The following is a 21936-nucleotide window of genomic DNA, read 5'->3' on the forward strand; positions in this document are numbered from 1 at the left end:
TACCTTTATTCCTGGCCAAACAGAGGCGAGAGAATATTTCGGACGGCATGCACACATTATTTCAGAGGACAGTACATCGACTTTGATTCATTCTCTGGAGATTTACCATAACCCTACATCTAACGTGTTAGCTGGTCATGCTAGCAATGAACGTTGCCTTCTTAATGAAATAAATTTACAATATTAGAACTTTTTTTCTAGACATTTTTTTTTATAACAGATTTTCATGACAGATTTATATCCCCACAGCAGGTGGAATATAAGCGCACACATATGCAGGTGTAAACCTTTAGATCTTTAAACATATACACCCACATTGACGCTTATTGTATGTGTGATCCCGGCCCAATGGAGCTGTGCTGCTGTTCTGATCAGACCTCGAGTACTGCATTAAAAAAAAAAACCCTCCGCTTTTTTGCTGTGTTGCACTTTCTTATGGAAACACATACACTCTGGGCCTTATGTAAACCAAGTCGAACTTTAACGCTTTCATCCTGCGAAAAGCTGTCTGCTCAATATGCGGCAGCGAGGGCTTCGGATCTGCTTATTAGTTGAGCTTGTTTGCAGTATTTCCACTGAGGCTGCACCCATCTGGAGATGAAGATAGCAGTTTCATAATGAGTTAATGTTACTAAACATTGCAGAGATGTGGTTAACATTCCAGTTGCCTCATTATCCTTCCTGAGCAAAAGGAGCACTGCTATAACTGTGGTAAACACACACCATTAAATCCAGCCAGCAACATTCAAGTATGCAGTGTCCAGAAGAAGGCATAGTGAGACTGAAAAAGTAGAAAAATGATTCAAATAAATGTTTTTTCTTTTCTTTCTTTTTGTTTTGCAAACTTTGGTTGTTGACTAAATGTTACATGCTGTGCTTTTATTCTGTATTATGTTATATAACCATTCAGAGAAGGTGGTAAATTACACAAGGATATAACACGGAATAGAACACGCTCCCCAATTATTAAATAAAATATCTAATACATATATTTAAATGTTTTTGGACAACATTTTAGCTGAATTTAACATTTGTAGCTTTTGTGTGATATGATCCTGCTATTAAAACAGCTGTAGCTGTACAGCTGCATAACACTAGGGTTATAGTAGTTTTGAGACCGTGGGACCACCCAGATCATTCCGACCATATGCAGCAAACTTGCCATCATTTTGACCTTGTCATGTAACAACAGCAGCAGTGATGAAGAAGATCAGGTTAATTTTATCAGTATAAGTAAGATTTCACCGAATAAGTATGTACCCTATAGGGCTTTTTTTTTTTTTTAGTTTTGCAATGTTTTAAAACTATTTTGTTATAGGTATCAAAGTTAAAATGAACATTAGAATTCATTACTGGTGTTGGCCAGAGGGGCCGATGGCGCGATATGGCAGCCTCGCTTCTGTCAGTCTGCCCCAGGGCAGCTGTAGCTACAACTGTAGCTTGCCTCCACCAGTGTGTGAATGTGAGAGTGAATGAATAGTGGTATTGTAAAAGCGCTTTGGGTGCCTTGAAAAGCGCTATATAAATCCAATCCATTATTATTATTATTATTATTATTATTATTATTATTATACAGCTTGTAATAAACAAAGGATGCAGCACAAACACACAATAGCAAACATATCTAAATAAACAATATGTTCTTAGGTAAGCTGGCTTGCTGCCTTTGTTGTTTGTTTTACATTAAATTCTATGCGATCAAAATGACATGCTCAGCGGTTCTACGTGTAAGTGGTTGAATTTATTTATTTTCCCCTCCTGCTTGCATAGAGGTTGCCTTGATGTTTTTACTCTAGTGTGACTGAGCCATTAGAATCTGAGCAGTTGAAAGAAGTACAAATCATTCCCAAACATTGCCCTTACTCACATATAGAAAACAGCGAGAGATGGTTTGCTTCAAGTGCATTCTCAATATTAGAAACTATTACTTTTGGTGTTTGTGCTGACCAGGAGACCCACTCTGAATCCACTGAATGCAAACCTGTTCTGTTCCCACATAGATGACAAAATATATTTGTTTAAAGATATAGGTCACACATACATGTGCATATAAAGAAAATGTCATGTAGGCCCACACATAGTCCAGGGTTAATGGTGTGAAACCATTAAAGATTATTTTGTGTTGTTCAGTGAATGCTGTTGCTGCTCTCAGATCAGTGTAACATGAAGTGGGAGTGTGTGTGGGTTAAAAGACTGCTTGTTTTACAGGTGGATCAAAGGGTGTGTGTTGTGTGTGTGTGTGAAGAGTAATTTTGCCACCTACTTCTGGATCAGTGTTTGTGATATCTCCTGGTATAGAAAGAAAAACTATCTACATAACTGCATTTGACTTCAGTGTTCCCAATCCACCAAATTTAAGAAATATGTTCCCATAGTTACGGGGGTAGTTGTAAACATGTGTAGACAGCTGGGGAAAATGGCTGCAATCATCATCAGCAGAGAAGCACAAATCTGTTTGGACTGATGACAGTAAAGTACAGCTGTTGCCACCTTTCACAGCTAACAAGCCTGTTGGCTCACAACTGTTATTTATTCTTTTTATCCCTGTGCCATGCATATGTGTGTGTTCTCCTCAATTCTATACACAGCCGACATTTTTGCCAACGCAGTTTAGATGGAAAAGATGCAAAAAAAAAAAAAAGGAAGAGATGCTTTTAATAAACTGCAGCATTGGTGCGATTTTGAGGCCAGCTATTCAGGCTGAAGTATAGAAGAAAAACTGACAAAAGGTTGCTGGGTTGAATGGTGTACAGGACAGAGAGCAAGTGAACATAATGAGCAACCAGTGGGGGGAAAAAAGGGTAAATGGCAATTAAAGCTTCAGGTGGCCTGTTAGTTGTAGCCAAATCCCTTAAAACTGAATGACGCAGATTTAGCTGTGTCAAATCCTGTCAGTCTGTGAAACATTTTACGTTGATTGCTCCAGTTTTTTGGTTCTTGAAAAAATACTTGACTTAAATACTTGGATATCATGAAAATGAAAACTCATTTTGAAGATTTTAACAATAGTTGATCAGAGTTGCATGAAGTTTGTTGTTTTGTTTTTTTTTTTTACCAGGATTTTGTTTTAATGTGAGCTACCACTAGCTGGTGGCAGTAATGCACATATACTAAAGTAAATTGTTTGCCAACCTCCAGTTAAACAACATGAATGGATGTACCATGCAGTACTTCCTGGTATAGATTCCATATGGATATAATTTCCACATCTGAAAAGTAAAGCCAGTGTGGAATAACTTTAGACTTTATTTAATAATAATAATGGATTGCATTTATATAGCGCTTTTCGAGACCCTCAAAACGCTTTTCAATGCCACTATTCATTCACTCTCACATTCACACACTGGTGGAAGCAGCTACAGTTGTAGCCACAGCTGCCCTGGGGCAGACTGACAGAAGCGAGGCTGCCATATTGCACCATCGGCCCCTCTGGCCATCACCAGTAGGTGGTAGGTAAAGTGCCCAAGGACACAATGACCAAGACAGACAGAACAGGAGATCGAACCGGCAACCTTCCGGTTACAAGATGAGCTTCCCAACCCCCTGAACCATGGTTGCCCTGCATTTTTATGAGTTTAAGGCCTCATTGACTAATTCCAAGTCTTACTGAATACAACATGATGGTTTCTTTTCTTTTTATTGTAATAGTCTTGTTAGAATCAACGAGGAGGTTAAAGTGTAAGAAACAATAAGCTCATGTTCTCTGGTCCTACTACAGTGTGCATACAGTGAGCAGTTTAACCTGTAAAATGTTTGATTTAATTTTAAACTGATCGTGGCCTGTCCTCCTGTTACAGCTGCTAAAATCACCTTGTGGAAACTGTCAGTGGTATCGCTTGTTAGGACACATATTCTACTTACTATACGTTTGTTATAAAGTTCACAGTTTATTCATTTTTGTTTTGTTTGTTGTTGTTTTTTTTTTTCTTAAATCCTTTCAATTCTGGATTTTGGTTCAAAATTAATGGAAATACAAACAGAAATCTGTTGCTCAGTCTAACCAGTTGATAGAAGCTAATACACGCTTTATAGCTGGTTAGAATTAAGTTGAAATATAAAGGTAAAAAAAATAGGGTGGGGTCAATTATGGTTCAGTAAAAATGGATTTTGACATAGTCTTGGACTAAAGTTCTGAATAGTGCAACCAGTTTTTGAGAATTTTGCTTTCAACTTAAGCAAAATTGGTGGATTGCTTTGCAGCTAGTGTCATGTCATCATGTCATCTTGGCAAGCACAGTTAAACAGTATGTGTGAGTTAATCACCGATGATAATGAAGGAATGATGAATGGTGGAAAGTAACTCCAATATTATGCTTAATCTGTGGAAGGAGGGGAAAACACATGTTTGGAAAAAAAAAATGGAGTGGAGGAAGGATGGTAATGAGAAGGAAGGAGAATGATGACGGTTAAGCACTGGTGTAAGAAAAAAGAAAAGCAGGTGCTGGAAAATAACTCTCCCTTTATACCATGGTCCAGGTGACTACTTGATTTTTGCTGCAGGGTGTCTTTTGACAACAGGGACACAAATGATTACAATTTCTTACAGCACAACACAATGCTAACATCAGATTAGTTACAAAAATGAGAGACTTTGAACTGATCCTCAGAAATCGTTAGCTGTCCACAGCTACTTTATGCTGAACGGGGAAAATCTCTCCTGTAGTTCATTAAATCCTTGCAGCCATCTGACGCAGCAGTACGGATATGTTGATAAACCTGCTGCCTGTGATTCAAGATGCTACACTGAAACCCATGTCTACTATGCCAGGCCAACAACGCTGTGTTTCTTGCTTCAGTCACAAGAAGTGCCATTGATTGCTTTGAAATAAACATGTTTCTGTACACTTCAAATAGATATTTTTACCCATTTATGCTGAAGATAGTGATAGATATACTTGAATTTTATTGAAGTTTTTTGGAGGCGCTCATACTCGCTGATGATAAACTGATGAGGTACATTTGATTAGCAGCAGCTGATTGCTTCTTACCCTCTTAATTCCTGTGGTTATTCCTATAGTTTTTCACATGACTGTATGATCATGCTGAGCCCAACTCTGTACTAAATAAATGTCAGGCCAAAAGATTTCTCCCCTCTTTATTTCCTGCTACTTACCTTCATGCCTTCTGCTGCTTCTCTTTCTTTATTCTTGTCTTACCTTCTTTCTTGCCTTTTCTCGATTTCTTCCCTTCTATGCTTCCTTCCAAAGCTGGTACAGCTTGCTGGGTAAATATTTGTGGGGGATACAGGGTGCTGGAAGGCCTAAGCTGGGAGGATCAGCAGAGGAGAGGCTGCAGTTGTTGTGGATTAGCTGCTTGTTTTGTTATAATACCACTGTCTGCTTGCCTGGGTTTTGGTACTCACCAGGCAAGCTGCGAAATCAGAAATCACGATTTCTTGAAAAATGTATGAGTAATGCAGCTCATCACTGCTAGGCTTTAGTTCCACTTAAAGAGGCTGGAATCACAAAAAATAGGTCCTGTGTGTGAAGGTAATGCTATCTAATGGAAGTCAGACTCCTAAGTTTGAACTTGGAAGGAAAATCTGGGAAGTTATAAAGATGAGGTTGGAGAAAAAAAAGGGTCCTAAATCAGTGATGGACAAATGACGATCAGAAATGTTATTATTCAGTCAGATATAGGCACAGTCTGACGTGAGAACCAATTTAATATGACTTAGGAACAGAGTGGCTATTTTAATGAAATAGCAAAGCTTAAAGTTGGGAAAATTGTGATACATAGTTGTTTGTTGTGTCTATGCTCACAGTGCAGCAAAAAATCAGATATGCTGCTTATAATATAGTTGAGCCTGTTAGCTTAGCTTAGCACAAACACTTGCTTTTATCTTCATGCTAAGCTTTCGAGTCCTTCATATTGCTTAATAGTGTTTCTTTTAAAGTCAAACATATACTTTCTAAATAATACATTATACATCTCTTTCTGCATTTGCCAGATCTTAGTTATCAGAGGGCACAGTTACAGAAAGGTGTCTTGAACGGTCCCAGGGATGTATATATCAGCACTTTATAAGCCCTACTTACAATACTACAGTCACAAAGGCACACAAATACACACATTAACGCTGCAAAATCACACGTTTTACTAATGCTGTTTTTTTTCCTGTGTTGTTTTTGGTGTGCGTGTCTTTAGAATTTGGAAAGGTATCAACAAAGCAAAGAACAGTTCCACCAAGCTGCCTCCAAGACGGAAGAAAATGTCAGGTGAGACGCACAAACACTCGCACACCCGCACATCTTATACCGTAACCCTAACCTCGACCTGATTTAAACCCTCGCGCTAAGGCCGAGGCTCATTCTCTGCTCTCTGGTGTCGGAAAATGAAGACCTGTTAAAATGTCATAACTCACAAAGATAACCACGCAAATACACACAGACACACGTTTATCTGGAGTCCAAAAATGAGGAGATATGATTCCTGGAGCCTCACACACCCACCCATCCCCACACTCATACACACTGTGACTCACACTTATCCATGCACACAGTTGAGTAATTAATGGCAATAGATTGTAATATTTTTTTCTTATTGTTTAACCAGTTGCATTCTTACCCTAGAGCAAACTGAAAATGTGATAAACGTTTTAATTGGCTGCTTTGATTAAGCTGCATCTAACAATACCTTATTTCCTCATCTTCACTTCTCATAGTGGACTTTTAATGAACCGCAGCTGGGAAAAGGTAGTTAATTGTTGCTGCTGAAATCAGTTTTTCTTTTTTCACTTTTTTAAGGGGGGGGGTCGTCTCAGGTGCCATTTGCATTAGAAGCCAGAAGTGAATTTGCTGTTAAAGGCCAAATGCTCTCAGTACAGCTAACTGGTAGTTCAAAGTTCAGATTCACTTCAATGAGAGAGAGAGAGAGGCAGAGAAGCAAAAGCACTTTTTATTAACAAAGCAGGAAAAAACAAAGAAATTCAGGGAGCGACTGTGACAAACACAGGACCAGAAAGAAACTGGGCGCAGTCGGTCTGATGGCCACAGAACATGGGAACTGAATGAGGACGTTGAGCACCGTGAAGCAGGACAGCCATTGGTCAACTCACTGACAGAAGATGCTTTAACAAAACTCAAAAACTGAACAACTTGGGTGTACAAACTTATTCTGCAGTGCTCAGTTCAGACCCAGGCTATTAGTCCACTTGGGAACTGTATTAGGAAACTGCCTGGCCTGTTCAGCCATCTGAAACCAGCATTATTACCTATATAATAATTTAAAAAAAAAAAAAAAAAGGACAATTGTTTGTTATACATGCCTGTCAGAATCAGTTCACAAATCTCTCTTTAAAAAAAACAAACAAAAAACAAATCCAAACATCCTTTCCCTTAGATGGTTGAAATAAAAGAATTGGCTGTATCCTACCTGTGTAATCTTTTATTCCTGCTCCTTGCATTATTTAACAAGCTTGCTCGGAGGTATTTTGTCTAAATCTTGTTGAACTTATTGTTCACCGTGTTATTTTAGATTATGGGGGGTTATCTGCTGTTAGTTCCAAAATCTTTTAACCTTGGCTTTACATATGTGTTGAGTGGAGGTGAGTAAACACAACAGGAAGGCTTTGCACAAGCTCGATTTGTATTTTGGAAGCTATCAACTTGAACTAGCTATCAACTGCAGGAGCTCATGTCACACTGACGGTGACGATTTTTTTTCTGTCAGAACAGGTGCTTTATCTACCTGATGTGTGTGTGTGTGTGTGTGTGTGTGTGTGTGTGTGTGTGTGGTTGTACCCAAAAAGGGACAAATACTGTATTCAGACCACATAAATTATCTGTAACAATGAGGAAAATGTATTTATTTACTTTATCTTGACTAAATAGTATTGTTTAAAAGCACCCAAAGAAACTAACAGGCAACAGTTGTGTAATGTTTATGAAAATCTTACCCTAACACAAAATTGAAAATTTGTACTAGTGTACTGCTTTATACCCATCGATAGTCTGATTTAACTGACATAAGAAGACTGTGCAGAAATCCTCCAACAGTGGAATTGAGAGAAACGTCTTTTATATTTTATATTAAACTTCAGGCAGACCTTAGTTTTCAAAACTATCCGAGGGAAGTTTCTGAGTGCTGAGCAGTAGAACAAAGCTACTGTAAAATAAGATGTGGGTGACTCGTAAACCGCCCAAGCTCCACTGTCCGTGTTATTCTGTGCTTTGTATAAGCACGTGTTTATGCCTGCTGGTATGTGTGGGATGTGTTTAATCCACAGTTTAATCCTTGGCTTTGGCTGGCAGCACTCTGGGGCTTGAGGAAGCCAAAGAGCACAGGGCCAATGTGTCACCATGCTGTGCGCGCGTCTCTGTGTGTGTGTGTGTGTGTGTGAGAAAGGAAAAAGAAGATGAAGAGAGTAAGAAATTCTGCAACCTGTAGCACTCTAAAATGTCAAACTCAATGGAGCATAATAGAGCAGCCTCAGTAACTTTCCTATCATTCCTTGCCTTTCATTGCTTTGCCTTCTTTGTCCAACTCTTCAGGCCTGCCAATTACAAATTACTTTTTCCCCTTTATTTTCTAGAAGTTCACTGCATTCCAGATTTCTTAACCAGATTCAGACATTTTTTTAATGTAATGAGAAAGATTTTTCAAGCATAGTTCACATTTTGATTATAGCATACCATTTCATCTACTACTACTTATCACAGGTACCTACAGTTCAAGTAGCCAGCAATTGTTAAGTACTGTAAATCAGAAAAACATACTACACTTGCAAGTCTGTACAAACGTATTTTAACCAGGTTATTTCCACTTTTCATTCCACTATTGTTTCATGACAGTCCAGACAATTGGAATTCCCGCAGAAATCAGGGGTTGACACGGAGATACATGGTGTGTATAAAGAGATGGATCCAGACAACAGAGACTGATGGAGAAAAAAGCCTACTTCTGTGAGCGCACTGGTGTTTCACAGAGACGTGGCTACAGGAATTACCCCAGATTGCATTGTTATCATTGACATCTGTCAGACAGTTCAGTGTACATGGTACACCAGGGAGGGGCAAAGAAAGAGGCAGAAGGTCTGCAGCCTTTATTAATAACACATTGCGGTACCTTGGGCAGATTCCTGTGAAGGACTGTTTGTTTAGCCCAGATGTTTAAGTGTATCTGCCCGCGCCTAACACACAAAGAGAACTATCATGTACTGTCTTGGATGCTGTTGTCTGTCCTTCCACTAACCAGGCAACCACATATGTCATGTTGATACAAATTACTATATATATGGTTCGTACATTTGATGAAAGACCTCTATTATGCTTTTACTGTTATAAGTTTTGTCCAAATACAGTTTCAGTAGTTGGTGAAATGGGCTGTGATGTTGATATCTGTAGTAGGACGTAGGCTTGTGTGGTAGTTTATCAGTCAAATTGTCACAAAATAAGCAAATGTTATAAAAATAAGCTGTTAATTATTGCCAACCCCGTCCCCGAGGCCCCCAGCCTCCCACTTTCCCCCTTTTCAGGTTCCTACGTGTTGGTTAACAGTGTTGCACAATTTTGCAGTTTGCTTTGAAGAGCCATCAGTTTCACAAGCCTAAAACTGAAGTGCTGGCAGGTTATTTACTCTCCTAGAGTGGGATTACAGACAGTGAGAGATAAACTAAGGTAGGGTCTTGTTAGAAGAGTCAGTCAATGGCTCTCAATCTAAAACAGATTTCTGCAGTAGTTCAGAGCAGCTCAGTTTTATGAGTAGTGCACCACATGTGGCCTCTCTGTTTTCCAGCTGCCACAAAAAAAAAATATAAATGTTTAAATAAATGATGTCTCGTATCGATGTCCTGTGGCTGTAGACGTTTCATAAACAACATTGTTGTTCTGAAACAAAGAGATTGATGTAGTTTCTGATATTCACTTAGCAAATATAAAACTCTTCTTCTAAATTGACAGGTTTTTCACACGTTGGCAGTAGAATTGGAGTGAAAGAGACATTGTGATGACAACGGCCTCCTCTTCAGAGTATTCGAATGGGAGTGAAATGGAGACAGGCAAGATATACTGTATACCCACATCAGATCACTCGGGTCAATAATCCAAGGTGTTTTAACAAGGCCAGCTGTCTGTTACAGTGGTAGTCCAACTAGTCTTAATAGCCACCCTTTGTCAGATTCTTCCAACATGTGTCAGAACGTACCAGTCAACAGAGATCACTCAGTCATAAAGCCGACGAGTTGAGTCCAGATAGATAAGCAGCCTAGTTTGCAATTGTTGCTGTGCTGTAAGAGAAAAGCCAATCAAATACAAGTCTGGATTGCAAACAGATTTATAGCAACCTGAATTTGAATAGAAATGCTGTCAAATAAAGTTATGAAGATTAGGTGTAAGATTGGGTGTACAAATCAGCCCCGCATCAGCTACAGATGGATCCGCACCCTACATATAAGCTTTTTGTATATTCTTGTTTTTGCTATCTTAGATACCTTAAACAACCTTTAGGCAGCTGCCTGCTGCAGACTGTATTTGTGATCAGCAAATTATTGGTTAGTTTCGACATTAGTTAGGGTGGAGCTGCAATGGAAAACATATCACCTGTTACTTTCAGTATTTCCCGATAGCAGAATCTTTTTTGCTGCAGTCGGAATTTTAACAGATTTGTCCTTCACACAGATCCACAGTTTTCTACCGCCTGTGATTGAAAAACTAAATTCACTACTATGTCCCACAACAAGCAGGCAATGACTGTACACCCAGCTATAATCTTTGTTTCTTTGGATATTTGTGCAGTTCACTCTGGTATAGCAGACTGGATTCACATTCGTGTATGAATGGATTTGAGAAGTTGCCGTTTCCAGTGAAGAATGAGAAATGTTGTTGTTCAGTAGATTGTTTATTTATTTTTTGCCCAGTTTCCTTTGGAGTATAATGTTTAACAAAACAACAAAATAGTATTAAAATGAGACGTTTATTAGTTTAAGTACAACTTAAAATTGGTGATTAAAAAATAGGATGACAGTTTACAAAAACAAGATCAGGCATAAATGAATTATTACACAATATATGGTTTTTATTTTAAAACTAGAAGATAGCTGGGCCGGAGTGGGAGCATTCATCTTTATTTCTATTATGCACGTTTTCCAGATGGACACACATGGATTCTTTACAGTATACATTTTTATGGAAATCTTTTGCATTACAGTCATCAGAGCCACTGTGGAAAGCTAAGTGAAATGATGTGTGCAGCATTGTTAAAGGACTGACAAAAGTGAGAGGGAGTCCTTTAACTTCCGTGTTTGCGAGAGACAAAGTGAAGTCTGAGCACTACTATATAGTGGACCCGCTCTTCTGGGTTACGGTTGTGATGGAATGGGAGAGGATGAGTGAAGGAGTGTAGAGAAACAAGATAGGGGGGAAGAGCATATGTGCCCTGAGTCAATTGAAAAGCTGTCAGGGAGCAGGTGCCTACAAGCTACAAGCTAGAGATAAGAGGCAACCCTTTCTCTGTAGCTGTTTTCCTCTTCACCTGTCCTGCCCTATCTCTTTTTCTTATTATCGTCTTTTTTTCCACCACCACGTCAGTATTAATCAAACCACTAACATAAGAGTAGTTGGAGTGATTCAGAACCTCCAGTGTGCCAAAATGTCATTACCTGATAACTTGTTTACCTTCTGTTGTTGCTGTCATAGGAGAACTTCTCTGATGTTAGCACGTTTCACTTATTGGGAGACAGAGTTTTGATTCTGGTTCAAAGCTAATTAGACTTTAGTTTTTAAAGATTAGACTGCTGTAGAGCTCTTGGTCAACACATTGCCTCCTTTGTTTACAGGAGCACATATTAGATCGGCCGTTAATTTATGGACTTGTTTTGCTTTTTCACCGTTTGCTGTTGGACCCAGGAGTTTGAGGTTTTGAGTTCATTATGCTTTTTGATTTATGTTTCAGTTTTTCTTTCTTTTAGAATTTTGGTCAGTATTTATTTTACTATTAATAGAGTTTCTGTTTTGTTTTGTTTTTTACTTGGGTTTACACATCTTGGTTATCTTAAGTTTGTATGTATTCTCTATGGTTTGTTTTTTTAGTCTTGTTAATAGTCTTACATTAAGTCGGTGATGACTTCAGGTTTATAGTTATTTCCCCTTTGTGTTTCCATTCTTTTCCTTCCATCAGTCTCATCCCTCTCTTCTCTTTTGTCTTCTCCTGCGTCAAGCTTGTTTAGATCTTTTATGTTGGTAACTGTTGTTCCCTGTGCATGTGTGATTTTCACCCTCCCTCCCACCGTCTCGTTATGTTAATTATCTTAAGCTTTGTTCCCCACCTGTCTCCTCTTCCCTCATTACCTCTTGTATATTTTGCCAGTCTTCCTTTGTCCTGTGTTGCGTTGTTGCTTGCATGTGTTCCTCTTCCTCTGCTTTGCCTTTTTTTCCTCAGGTATGTTCTGGAAGTTTGGATTCCTTGGCTTGGTGCCCTGTTAGCTTTTAAAAATTGGGCTTTGTGAGTTTCCTGGACCAAGAAACATTAAAGGTTTTTCCAAGTTTAATTACATCTTGAGAGTGCTGCGTTTGGCTCCATACGTTTTTGTCTTTTTCACAACATTTCATCACACCATCACCATCTTGGTATTTTGATTGGTTTACGGAGCCTGACTGGAAAAAGCAGGACTGCACAAGTTGTCTATCACATGGTTGCAGTGCCCTAAAACAAACCCTGCCTTGTTTTTAAATTTATGGAAAGAAAAGAGAGCAAAACATTGTTATTCATGTGACAAAGACATTATTTTTAATGTTTTTTTTTGTGACATCACATCGCATACCACTGCCACAATGAGAAGCAAAGTAAAGTTTGATTTTTTTCTAATAAGAAAAAAAATCTAATTATAGCAACATTATAGCATTGTTTGGATTTTCTTTTGTTTACATAAATGATGATGATTTTTTTAGCACTATATACAAAAATAGTTGACAAAACCTCCAGGTCAGTGCCTGTGATGCTGTCAAATAAAGCAGCCTTAATTCCAATTAATTTAAAAAATGCATTTATTGTAATTTAATTCTGAAATATAGCTCATGTTAAGAGCATGATTGTAGTTGGAGGCTATTATTGGAATAACAAAGCAATGTGTCTGCTCACACACGAGGTATTCCAGACTTCCTACACTACGTCATAGCATTTGATTCTCTCCGCTTTTGTTTTTTTCTCTCTCCTCGGGTGCTTATTTGTATGAGATGTTAACACGATTTTCTAATTACTTGCCTGAAACACATTAGAGATACCAGCCCTTTGTAGTTGACAGGATAGAAATAAAATGGTGTATAGGACAAACAGTGCCTCATATGTATAGCCAAAGCCATTAAGGAAAAACACAAAAACATCACTCTTAACTCTGAGAGAAGCGCGGTTTCGAGGCGATAAAAGCATCTTCCTTATCAGTCTCGTAGCTTTCCCGGAGGCTTTTGTAGTCACTGGTGTGTTTTCGTGTCTCTTCCGTTTTCCAATTTCTCACCCTTTCATTTCTCTCCCTCTCTTTGTCTTGGTAAGCTGCGTGGTCCAGAAGTCTGAGGCCTCTGTGTTCTGCCCGCCTCCGCCTTCGCTGCCGGAGATTAAAAATAATGGGCAGCACCATTAATTAAGCGACTAATCTTACTGTTTATGTTTTGTCATATTTACTGCTCACAGATGCGTGGAGTACCCCACCACACCACCACCTCCAAAAAAATGTAAAAATTGCTATTTCCACTCGCATTTAGAGTGCTTCTGCAGCACGCACACACGAAAATGAACAACAACAACCCCATACATGGCTCAGCGGGCTGTCAGAGATGCCACTTTACCTCATTCCAGCTAAAAAAAAAAAAAAAAAAAAGAAGAAGAAGAAAGAAGTCCCACCACTCCCCACCCCACTCACTCTCCTCCCCTTATTTATTTATTTTCGTAAGCGGCTCAGTTAATATTGTTGATTTAAGACCTCACCTTCAATTTGGTGTAGCATGTGGACAGAGCTTTAGCTTTTGCTGCAGCTGAACCAATTTTCTGCTTCAAGCGCCTTTAATAAACCACGTAGCGCTATCAGGAGGCTTTGGCTTCCCTGATGAAGGCCATTTATTTCAAATTAAAGGAGAGTTCCTTATCTTTGGCGGCCTCAAACGGAGGGGGAGATAAAGATGGCACGCTTTGGTGTTGTACTCTCTGTGTTGTTAATGGTGGGACCAAAAAGAAAAAAAAAAGAGGAGGAGGGCGGGCGAGGGAGAGAAAAAAGTAAGAAAGAAGACAGAGTTGGAGGGAAGGCGAAAAGTGGAAGAAGAGCGATTAATCAGGAGATATAAACCATTGGAGGTTGTTTGGGGGGAACCGAGTAATCTGATAGGCTGTCATCTTCTTCAAATGGGCTTCTAAAAGAAAGCCAATTGATGCTTCATTCCATCCATCATTCTATCTCACTTTCTGTTTTTTCCTCTTCATCTCTGTTCGTTTTCCTCTTTAACCTCGATCACCTGCGCTCAGATAAACTCCGTTGCCGCATCCATGATATTTTTCCTGATGATAAAGTGTTTGCGTGGATATGGATATGCTGTAATTGAAACGATGGGGTCAGCTTCTCTTCATGAGTCAAAGTCTAAAAGAGTCTTTAATTTGGCTTTCAATTAAATCCGGTGTTAAACGCTCCTCGTGGAGAAAGCGAGCAGGGACACAGTGCGGAGATCGACGTGTTGGCATGTAGCGAAGCGCGTGCGTGCACGGCGCCCTTTTAATGTTTACAGCGTACGTGTGCGCACGTGCCAGTCTATACCTGCGTGGGTGTACATAACTCTCTTGTCTCTGCTTCAATCAGTCAGAATCCATTACCGCGAGGCGCCCAGGCAGCAAGCCTGTCGTAGTTAACAATCACACAGATAGACAGGTAAAGACAAATTATAATACAGCCCACATATCAAATTAAACACGGCTAATTCAATCTCTCAAAGCACACTTTTCTGCTGTATTTGATCAGAATGATCCTGCCCACTCAATTAAGTACGATTTAGCGCTAATTGTACGATTCGCAGTGAAGCACGTACCATACACCCCATAGGTTGTTCAAACAGGTTGGCACGTCTAGGTGTGAATTGTTTTTTATCTTCACTCCCATTTTTTTCTACTTTTTCTTAAAAGAGTTTCTTTTGTTCTGATCTGAGACAAAATAAAATTAAAAAGACAGCTTTAACCCAGAACTTGAACTTGAACACAGCTGTAAAACAAGTGTTCAAAATTAAACAACACAGTTTGTTGTTTGGTATTGTTACAGTTATAGACAGGGGACACAATTGAAATTGGTAAAGATGTTTATAAAGTATTTTAGGCCTAAGGTGAAAAACTGTGGAGAGTCAGGAGAAGTACTTTTAAGAAGACTTAAGAACTTCTAAAGCAACGAGAAAGCCGTGGAAAGTGTAGTTGTGCCGGAGCACTGAAAGCACCATCAACTGCTTTTCCCCCTCTAAGTGAGGAAATGGCATATTTGTGATTTGCATAGTACAGTTATTTCTCATCCTCCATCCTTTAAGTGTCTGTCATGCAAAAGGTCCAGTACAACAAAACAGCTGCTGCAAAGCTGTTTGATTCACATCAGTTTATGAAGTGGGTAACATGTAAACGTCCCAATTTAAAGAGTGAGTTTATTTTTTAAACCTCCTACAACACAACTGAGATTAAAGTTGGACACACTGCTAACTTCATGCAGTCTTAATTGTTAATGGTGTAACCACAGTTGATCAGCGTTACGATGGTAAAGCTTCCCTGATTGTTGTGTGTGTAAGGTCGGAGGGCGGGTTCATTCCACTGCAGGGCAACCTGCCACTGCATGTGGCGAATTTGAACTTGAACTTGATTTAATCACCCTTCATGAAAAAAAAAAATTTTTTTTTAGTGTGTCCAGCCAGCTTTCAGTGCAGCTAATGTTGTTAAGGCTGCTCACAGTCCTGTTCTCTCCTCCACATTCAGAGGAAATAAGAAGAGAATATGAAAGCTTCTAATTGCTTGTGGGATCCTTCTGCGGATGGAAGTTTGTGATAGACCAGAGTCCTCGCTGCTGCACTGGTGCATTTCCCCACTTTTCGCCAAATATGTCAGTGATGTGATCATTTTTGTTACCGCTACCAAGAAGGTTATGTTTTTGGTAGTGTTTGCTTGTGTGCGTGTTGTCATTCTGTCTGTAAACAAAATAGCTTTGCGAGGGTGTAGAGTGGGCTCATGTTAACAATTCATTAAAATTTGGCTCACCTTCACTAACGGCTTCAATGTAATCTTAATGATTTATCGGCCTAAATTTGACGAAAAGACGCATAACTTGGAAACTTTATTGTCAACGTACAGAAAGTATAATATAAATATTTAAAATAACATGTCACACTTGACCTCTGACCTCACTTTTACATTTAAGGATACCTTTCTTTAAAGTTGTCCCCCAAATATATTATATCTTTAAAGAAAGTATTAACTTATTAGCTTCATGTCCAGTTATTTACAATTCAGTGCCTATTATCCATGACCTACTGTTACATAAAGTTTATATACAAAGTACAACACCGTTGCCTTTAAAGTAAATACTCAGAGGGCTTCTTGTTTCTGCTGCTACATCAGGAAGTGAGCACATCTCTAATGAGACTGATCACAAAGCCTGAGTGATCTAACCTGCAGTGTTTCATTAGTTTACTGTCACTTAGTTTTCCTGCGTGTTCTCTGCTGCTTCAGAAACTGGTAGCAGTCTTAAAGATCCTCTTCCCCTCTGTTAATAGTTATTCATCATCAATGATCGCTTTAAGGATGCCAGGATGCTTTGTAGATGACCTTTATCTTTACAGGGATTTGTCTAATGGAAAAGTTCAGACAAAGTTCTTCGGACAGCTTGCTGTTGTTTAAAAGAATAATTTCAGCATTTGGAAATGCACTTTGCTAATAAAAGCTTTTTAAATAAGGTCCCCAAGAGTACTTGGAGGCCCTTTTTTATTTGTCTGGTACAAATGTTTCCTTTGACTCCTGATTATAATTTTGTGATCAAAGCACAAAATCACTGCGACCTCCCGAAACACAGTTTTGACCATAACTAAGAAATTCTCATTAAGCAATTATGACAAAATTTCACACAGCATATGTTTTGATGCCAGACTATGATGTGCATACCACATTTTGAATGTAATGTTCTCCAAAAAGGCTCTTTGTGTCAGTATTTAAAACTGTAATCAAAAAACCACATTTCTGAAATGTTTCAATGAATGAATTCCATGAACAAAGTGAGCTGATGAAGTTGTTTTGTTTAGTCACTCTAGTTGACTCTGTCTTGTCTGTCTGTGCAAGCTTCTGCTTTTTGCCTTCCTTTGTTTACAGGCTAGTGTCTGTCTGTGAGTGTGCTGCTGGAGAGTTGGTGAATAACAGGTTTTTGGAGCTTTTCTGCTGAAAGTAGCCGTGCTGCCACCAAAACAGCAATAGACAGCTCTCTTGGATACTTGTAAACTTTCATAGATTGTAAATGCATTTTAGATGCTTTTTCTTGCAGCTTTTCTTCCCTCTAAGTCAGTCATGAATGTGAGACTGACAGCTAGAGTATTGATTTTTTTTTTTTTAAGTTGTTGTTTTTTGTTTCAATTGTGATCCAGCATTTTTCTCTTTTTCTGAGCAGCTGACCTACCTGAATTCATGTTACACTGATACTATGTCATCAACTAATCAAAGCTAAACTGATGAATGAAACGTTGATTTAAAGATGTAAGAATCTGAATGAATAGTGTGATGAGTTTACTTTTTTTTTTTTTTTTTTTTTTTAAATTTGAAAGCCTAATTTACACTAGCAGTAAGAAACAGAGGTACAAAAATGACAGTTTTTTCACTCAGTCTCTCTTGTTTCTTGTCTTTTGCAGGCCTCACAACACAGAGGCAGTGTGTGCTGGCCTGCAGGCTCAGATTTTATCCTGTTACAGGGACAACAAAGACCAGACCTTAAAGTGTTCTGACCTGGCCAAAGAATACATGCAGTGTATCAATGCTGCAAAAAAGGTGAGAGCTTTTTCAATCTGTAAAGATATACTAAAAAAGTGTCAGGGATGGTGCAAAGTGTTAATGTGTCATAAATGTAACGCTGAAAACAGAAAGATTTGAGATTTATTTTTACATGTTATGAGGACTCCACCTATAGCCTTCACCTATTGTTTTCGCACTTTGGTTCCTCTACAGATGCAAAATAATCTAAAATAAAAGTGCTTTTATTTTGAAAATGCATTTAGATTGTTTATAAGGATTTATTCATTTTTATGAACTAGTAGGAGAGATTACAATAACTAATAGTCATTCACCTTAAAAAAAATGTGTAATCCCGCCCCATCACTGCTAAGTTCTTCTTTAATAGTCGCTTCAGGTTTTTCTTTTATTTATTTTTTTATTTTTTAAGTTGTGCTATATGAGCTACTGTTCAATAGTTGATTTATTACCTGCAGTAGATGGGATCGGCACGACCTGGTTTGGAGAAGCAGCCTGGGGTAATGCATGGAAGCTGAGCAGTGCATACATTAGGACTGGGACAGCACTGAAAGCCACCTTGATTTAAGCATATGTGATATTTAAAATATTTCCATTCTTTTGCTGTTAGACAGCCTTTGAGGACAGGAAGCTGAAGCCAGTTTCCAAAACAGCAATTTGAACTTGCAGGAGTACCGCTGAGTGACTTAGGTAGTTTAACACGTTTAATCAAAAACACCAAAGTCACACAATACCACAAACAAACGAAGAGATTGAGCATGTCCCGTTTTCTGCGAGGGGAAAATTACTGTTTTTGTCAACAGAGTCTGGTGGCTTTAATGAGACTTCAGGCTTCAGTTCCCAGTATAAAAGGACTGTCTGTATAGCCTTCAAATAATCCAACCTAACACTTTAATGCACTCCTGTCATCAAAGGAAGTGCAGGGGAATACTTGATGACGGTGTCCCTGCAACAATAGAAGGACCCGTAGAGTTTGCCTGGTTTATGTGGCTGATTTTATCGTTAACTTTGATTTTTCTGCGCAGAGGCCAGAACTGTGACAAAATTGCACCGCTAATAAAGATGCTCTGATGTGTTATGTCAAAAAACAATGTATAAAAGAGTGACACAAACACAGCCCCTTAACTATACGTTGCCTTAATAGCAATTTTTTTGTCAGGCAGTGGCGCTTAGTGCTAAATTTCAAGCATTGTCACTGAGGCGTGTGTTTGTTTTTGTTTGTTTTGGGGTTTTTTTAGCCATATTTCCATGTAACATAATTGCTCATACAAAGGTTCGAAACAGCAGAGTGCCTTCTTCACGTCTGATTAGCTGCCTTGCCATTAACTAAATTAACAGCAGAAACCCCACTGACGCTACTTCTCTCTGACACTCTCAGACCTTCACCTGAAAGTGCGGTGAACACTTTGTAGACAAAATGATCTGTGCAGTGTTTTGAGATGCAGTTTGGGGACAGTTGAGAGGTATAGTAACTTGTTAAAAAGGGATATACATTAACAGGTCACTTTATTAGGTGCAATTTACTAGTACCGGAAGATGGATACACTCTGGTCATAAATTCATGAACATGGTCAACGATAATATTCAGGAAGGGTGAGGTGATTAAAAGATACTCAGTCTATTAGTCAGTTAGTTAATTACTCAGTCAAGGGGCTTGATTTTGCCTAGAATATATTGCCCACACTATTATCCCCAGCAAGAGCTTGAATCTTTGGCACAAGAGAGGATGTCTGTGAAGGTTCTCAGTCATCCAGGTCATCGTAGTCAAAGGAGCTTGCAAAGAAAAGCATCTGGACTTCTTTAAGTTGCTTGAAGACGTTTCACCTCTCATCTGAGAAGATTCTTCAGGTCTAAGGTCAAATGGTGGGGAGTCCCAGATTTAAACCTAGTGGGAGTTTCCCCCCACAGAGGGACAAAAGGACCTTAGAACTGAAGAAGCTTCTCGGATGAGAGGTGAAACGTCTTCAAGCAACTTAAAGAAGTCCAGATGCTTTTCTTTGCAAGCTCCTTTGACCACAAGAGAGGATGGAGCCATGCTTTATTGTTGTTCTGACCCTGCCATCCAAATGCTGTAACAGAAGTAGGAGACTCATCAGACCAAGCAGCATTTTTCTATTGGCTGAGCAGATATCTGTGTAAACAAGCAATTGAACTGGTGTACTTAATAAACTGACCTTTTAGTGTATTTGGGGATCTTTTAAATCTGATATTTTTATTGAAAGCATGCATATTAACATTCTTATATGTTCTTTGGAACTGAAGAAGACTTAATGAAGTAGCTGGTCTGATTTTAAGTCAACAAGAGAGCACCACCCAGTTGATGCAGCAATAACGTCTGCAGAATTTTAGGAGGGTATGAAACCAAACCACCCACTCTGTAGACACTGTCTGACTGTAAATAAGATTATATAGTAGTGAGGATAGATTTTATAGGCTTTTTTAATGATTATTTTATTTATCATGTTTTTAAGCTCTCTTTTTTCCACCTAGCCCCTCATAACAGTAAAGAGGATGTAGTTTATGTGATCGGGCATTACAGCCAGATTTGTCCTTCATCTTTAGTGTCAAATCATTTTTAAAGTAACTTTTAAAATTCCTCGTGTTTCACTGCCGTTCAGCCTCACACATAGAAAAGCAGTGATTTGACTGAATTACGTTACACTGAGCTGTGCAGGTTTTTGAAGATAAATATAAAAAGATGCTGGAGCATCAAAAGGCAGTTTAAAGGTTACTAACAAAGTTAATTGATGATTAAATATCACAGAATACATTTACAATTGGAAAGAAATAAGAGAGGCATGTAAAGCTTTTTAAATTTGATCTAACTTCCAGTTAGTTGGAGTTACTTTACCTCCAGTAAGTCAGTTTCATTTCTGCCTGGCTCATTTTCTGAGCTCTTAGTTTTTCTTTGTTTTGGTGCTAATAAAGGATTTTTTTACAGGCTGGATTCCTTATACCATTTTTTTTTTCTTTTACTTCTGTAGGCTCCTGAGATGAATCATCAGTCTGTCTCTGATGATTTGGCTTGGGTTATCTACTAGTTACTGAATCTTCACTCTTTTTATCTCTCTCATTCCCTTATATTTTTATCCACAATGGAAAACTCAGATATACATTCACTTAGAAAAATTGAACCTTTATACTTCACTTTTTGGCACCGCCTAATATTGAGTTCAACCTACTGCTGTTTTATTTAACAGCATCGAAAAGTCCTGTGTACATTTCTGCAGCAGCTACAAGTTGACAGAACGCTAGAGAGAAAATGTGAGGAGGAAGCTGCAGGACGGGCTACTCGCAAAGTTTGTGCGGTAGAAGCATTTGAAGGTACAGCTGCTCATTATGCACTCGAGCAGCGTATTACTATCTCATGCTGGTCTCTGCTCACATCTCCTCTGTATTGCTCAGGGGCAGTGAGGCTTACCCTGGAACACAGTAATACAAAGTGTGATAATCAGCTTGCTGAACATTGATACCTCTGCTGTTGTACTGCTGTATTGTGTGCATGGATACATGCACTCGTGTGCTCGTTCAGCAGCATCTGAACTTCTGTTTATGTCTTGTATGACAGCATGCAGTCATAAATTCACATTTTTAAATATGCAGCAATGTTTATGTTCTTATATTCATTGCTTACTAGGATTGTTTTGTGTGTGTGTGTGTGTGTGTGTGTGTGTGTGTGTGTGAGAGAGAGAGAGTGTGCGTGAAAGAGAGTGGGAGACTTTCCTCCATATATTAACTGGTGTGAGATAACAAGGAGTGAAGGAAGACTCTTTGAAGACAGTCTTTAAAGACTACAGCAGAGCATAATAATACGTATATGCGTGTGTGTTTGTGGCGCGTGAATAGCTTGCTACATTGCAGCTTGCTTCAACCTACTCATCAAGGTCTTTCCTCTTGATTGGCCCCCGAGGCATCTCCCTGACTTTCACCCTGTCAATTTGGAAGTTTATAAAGTTCTTCCTCCGTTTTGTGTCTTTAAAAGCTGTCACA

General features: G+C 38.8%; 1 protein-coding gene across 2 annotated transcripts in view; it reads left to right on the forward strand.

Moving 5' to 3' along the window:
• Window positions 1-21936, forward strand: part of chchd6a (coiled-coil-helix-coiled-coil-helix domain containing 6a) — a 72614-nt gene that overhangs the window by 32010 nt on the left and 18668 nt on the right. Inside the window, exons 7-8 of one of the 2 annotated variants that reach the window (XM_040013702.1) lie at window positions 6148-6218; window positions 17832-17967. In XM_040013702.1, coding sequence (XP_039869636.1) covers window positions 6148-6218; window positions 17832-17967 — 207 coding nt within the window. The remainder of the gene's footprint in view (window positions 1-6147; window positions 6219-17831; window positions 17968-21936) is intronic. The other variant, XM_040013701.1, reaches the window with a different exon arrangement.

Source organism: Simochromis diagramma, unplaced genomic scaffold (assembly GCF_900408965.1).
Source record: "Simochromis diagramma unplaced genomic scaffold, fSimDia1.1 OVJJ01000705.1, whole genome shotgun sequence".
In the NCBI taxonomy this organism is placed as follows: Eukaryota; Metazoa; Chordata; class Actinopteri; order Cichliformes; family Cichlidae; genus Simochromis; species Simochromis diagramma.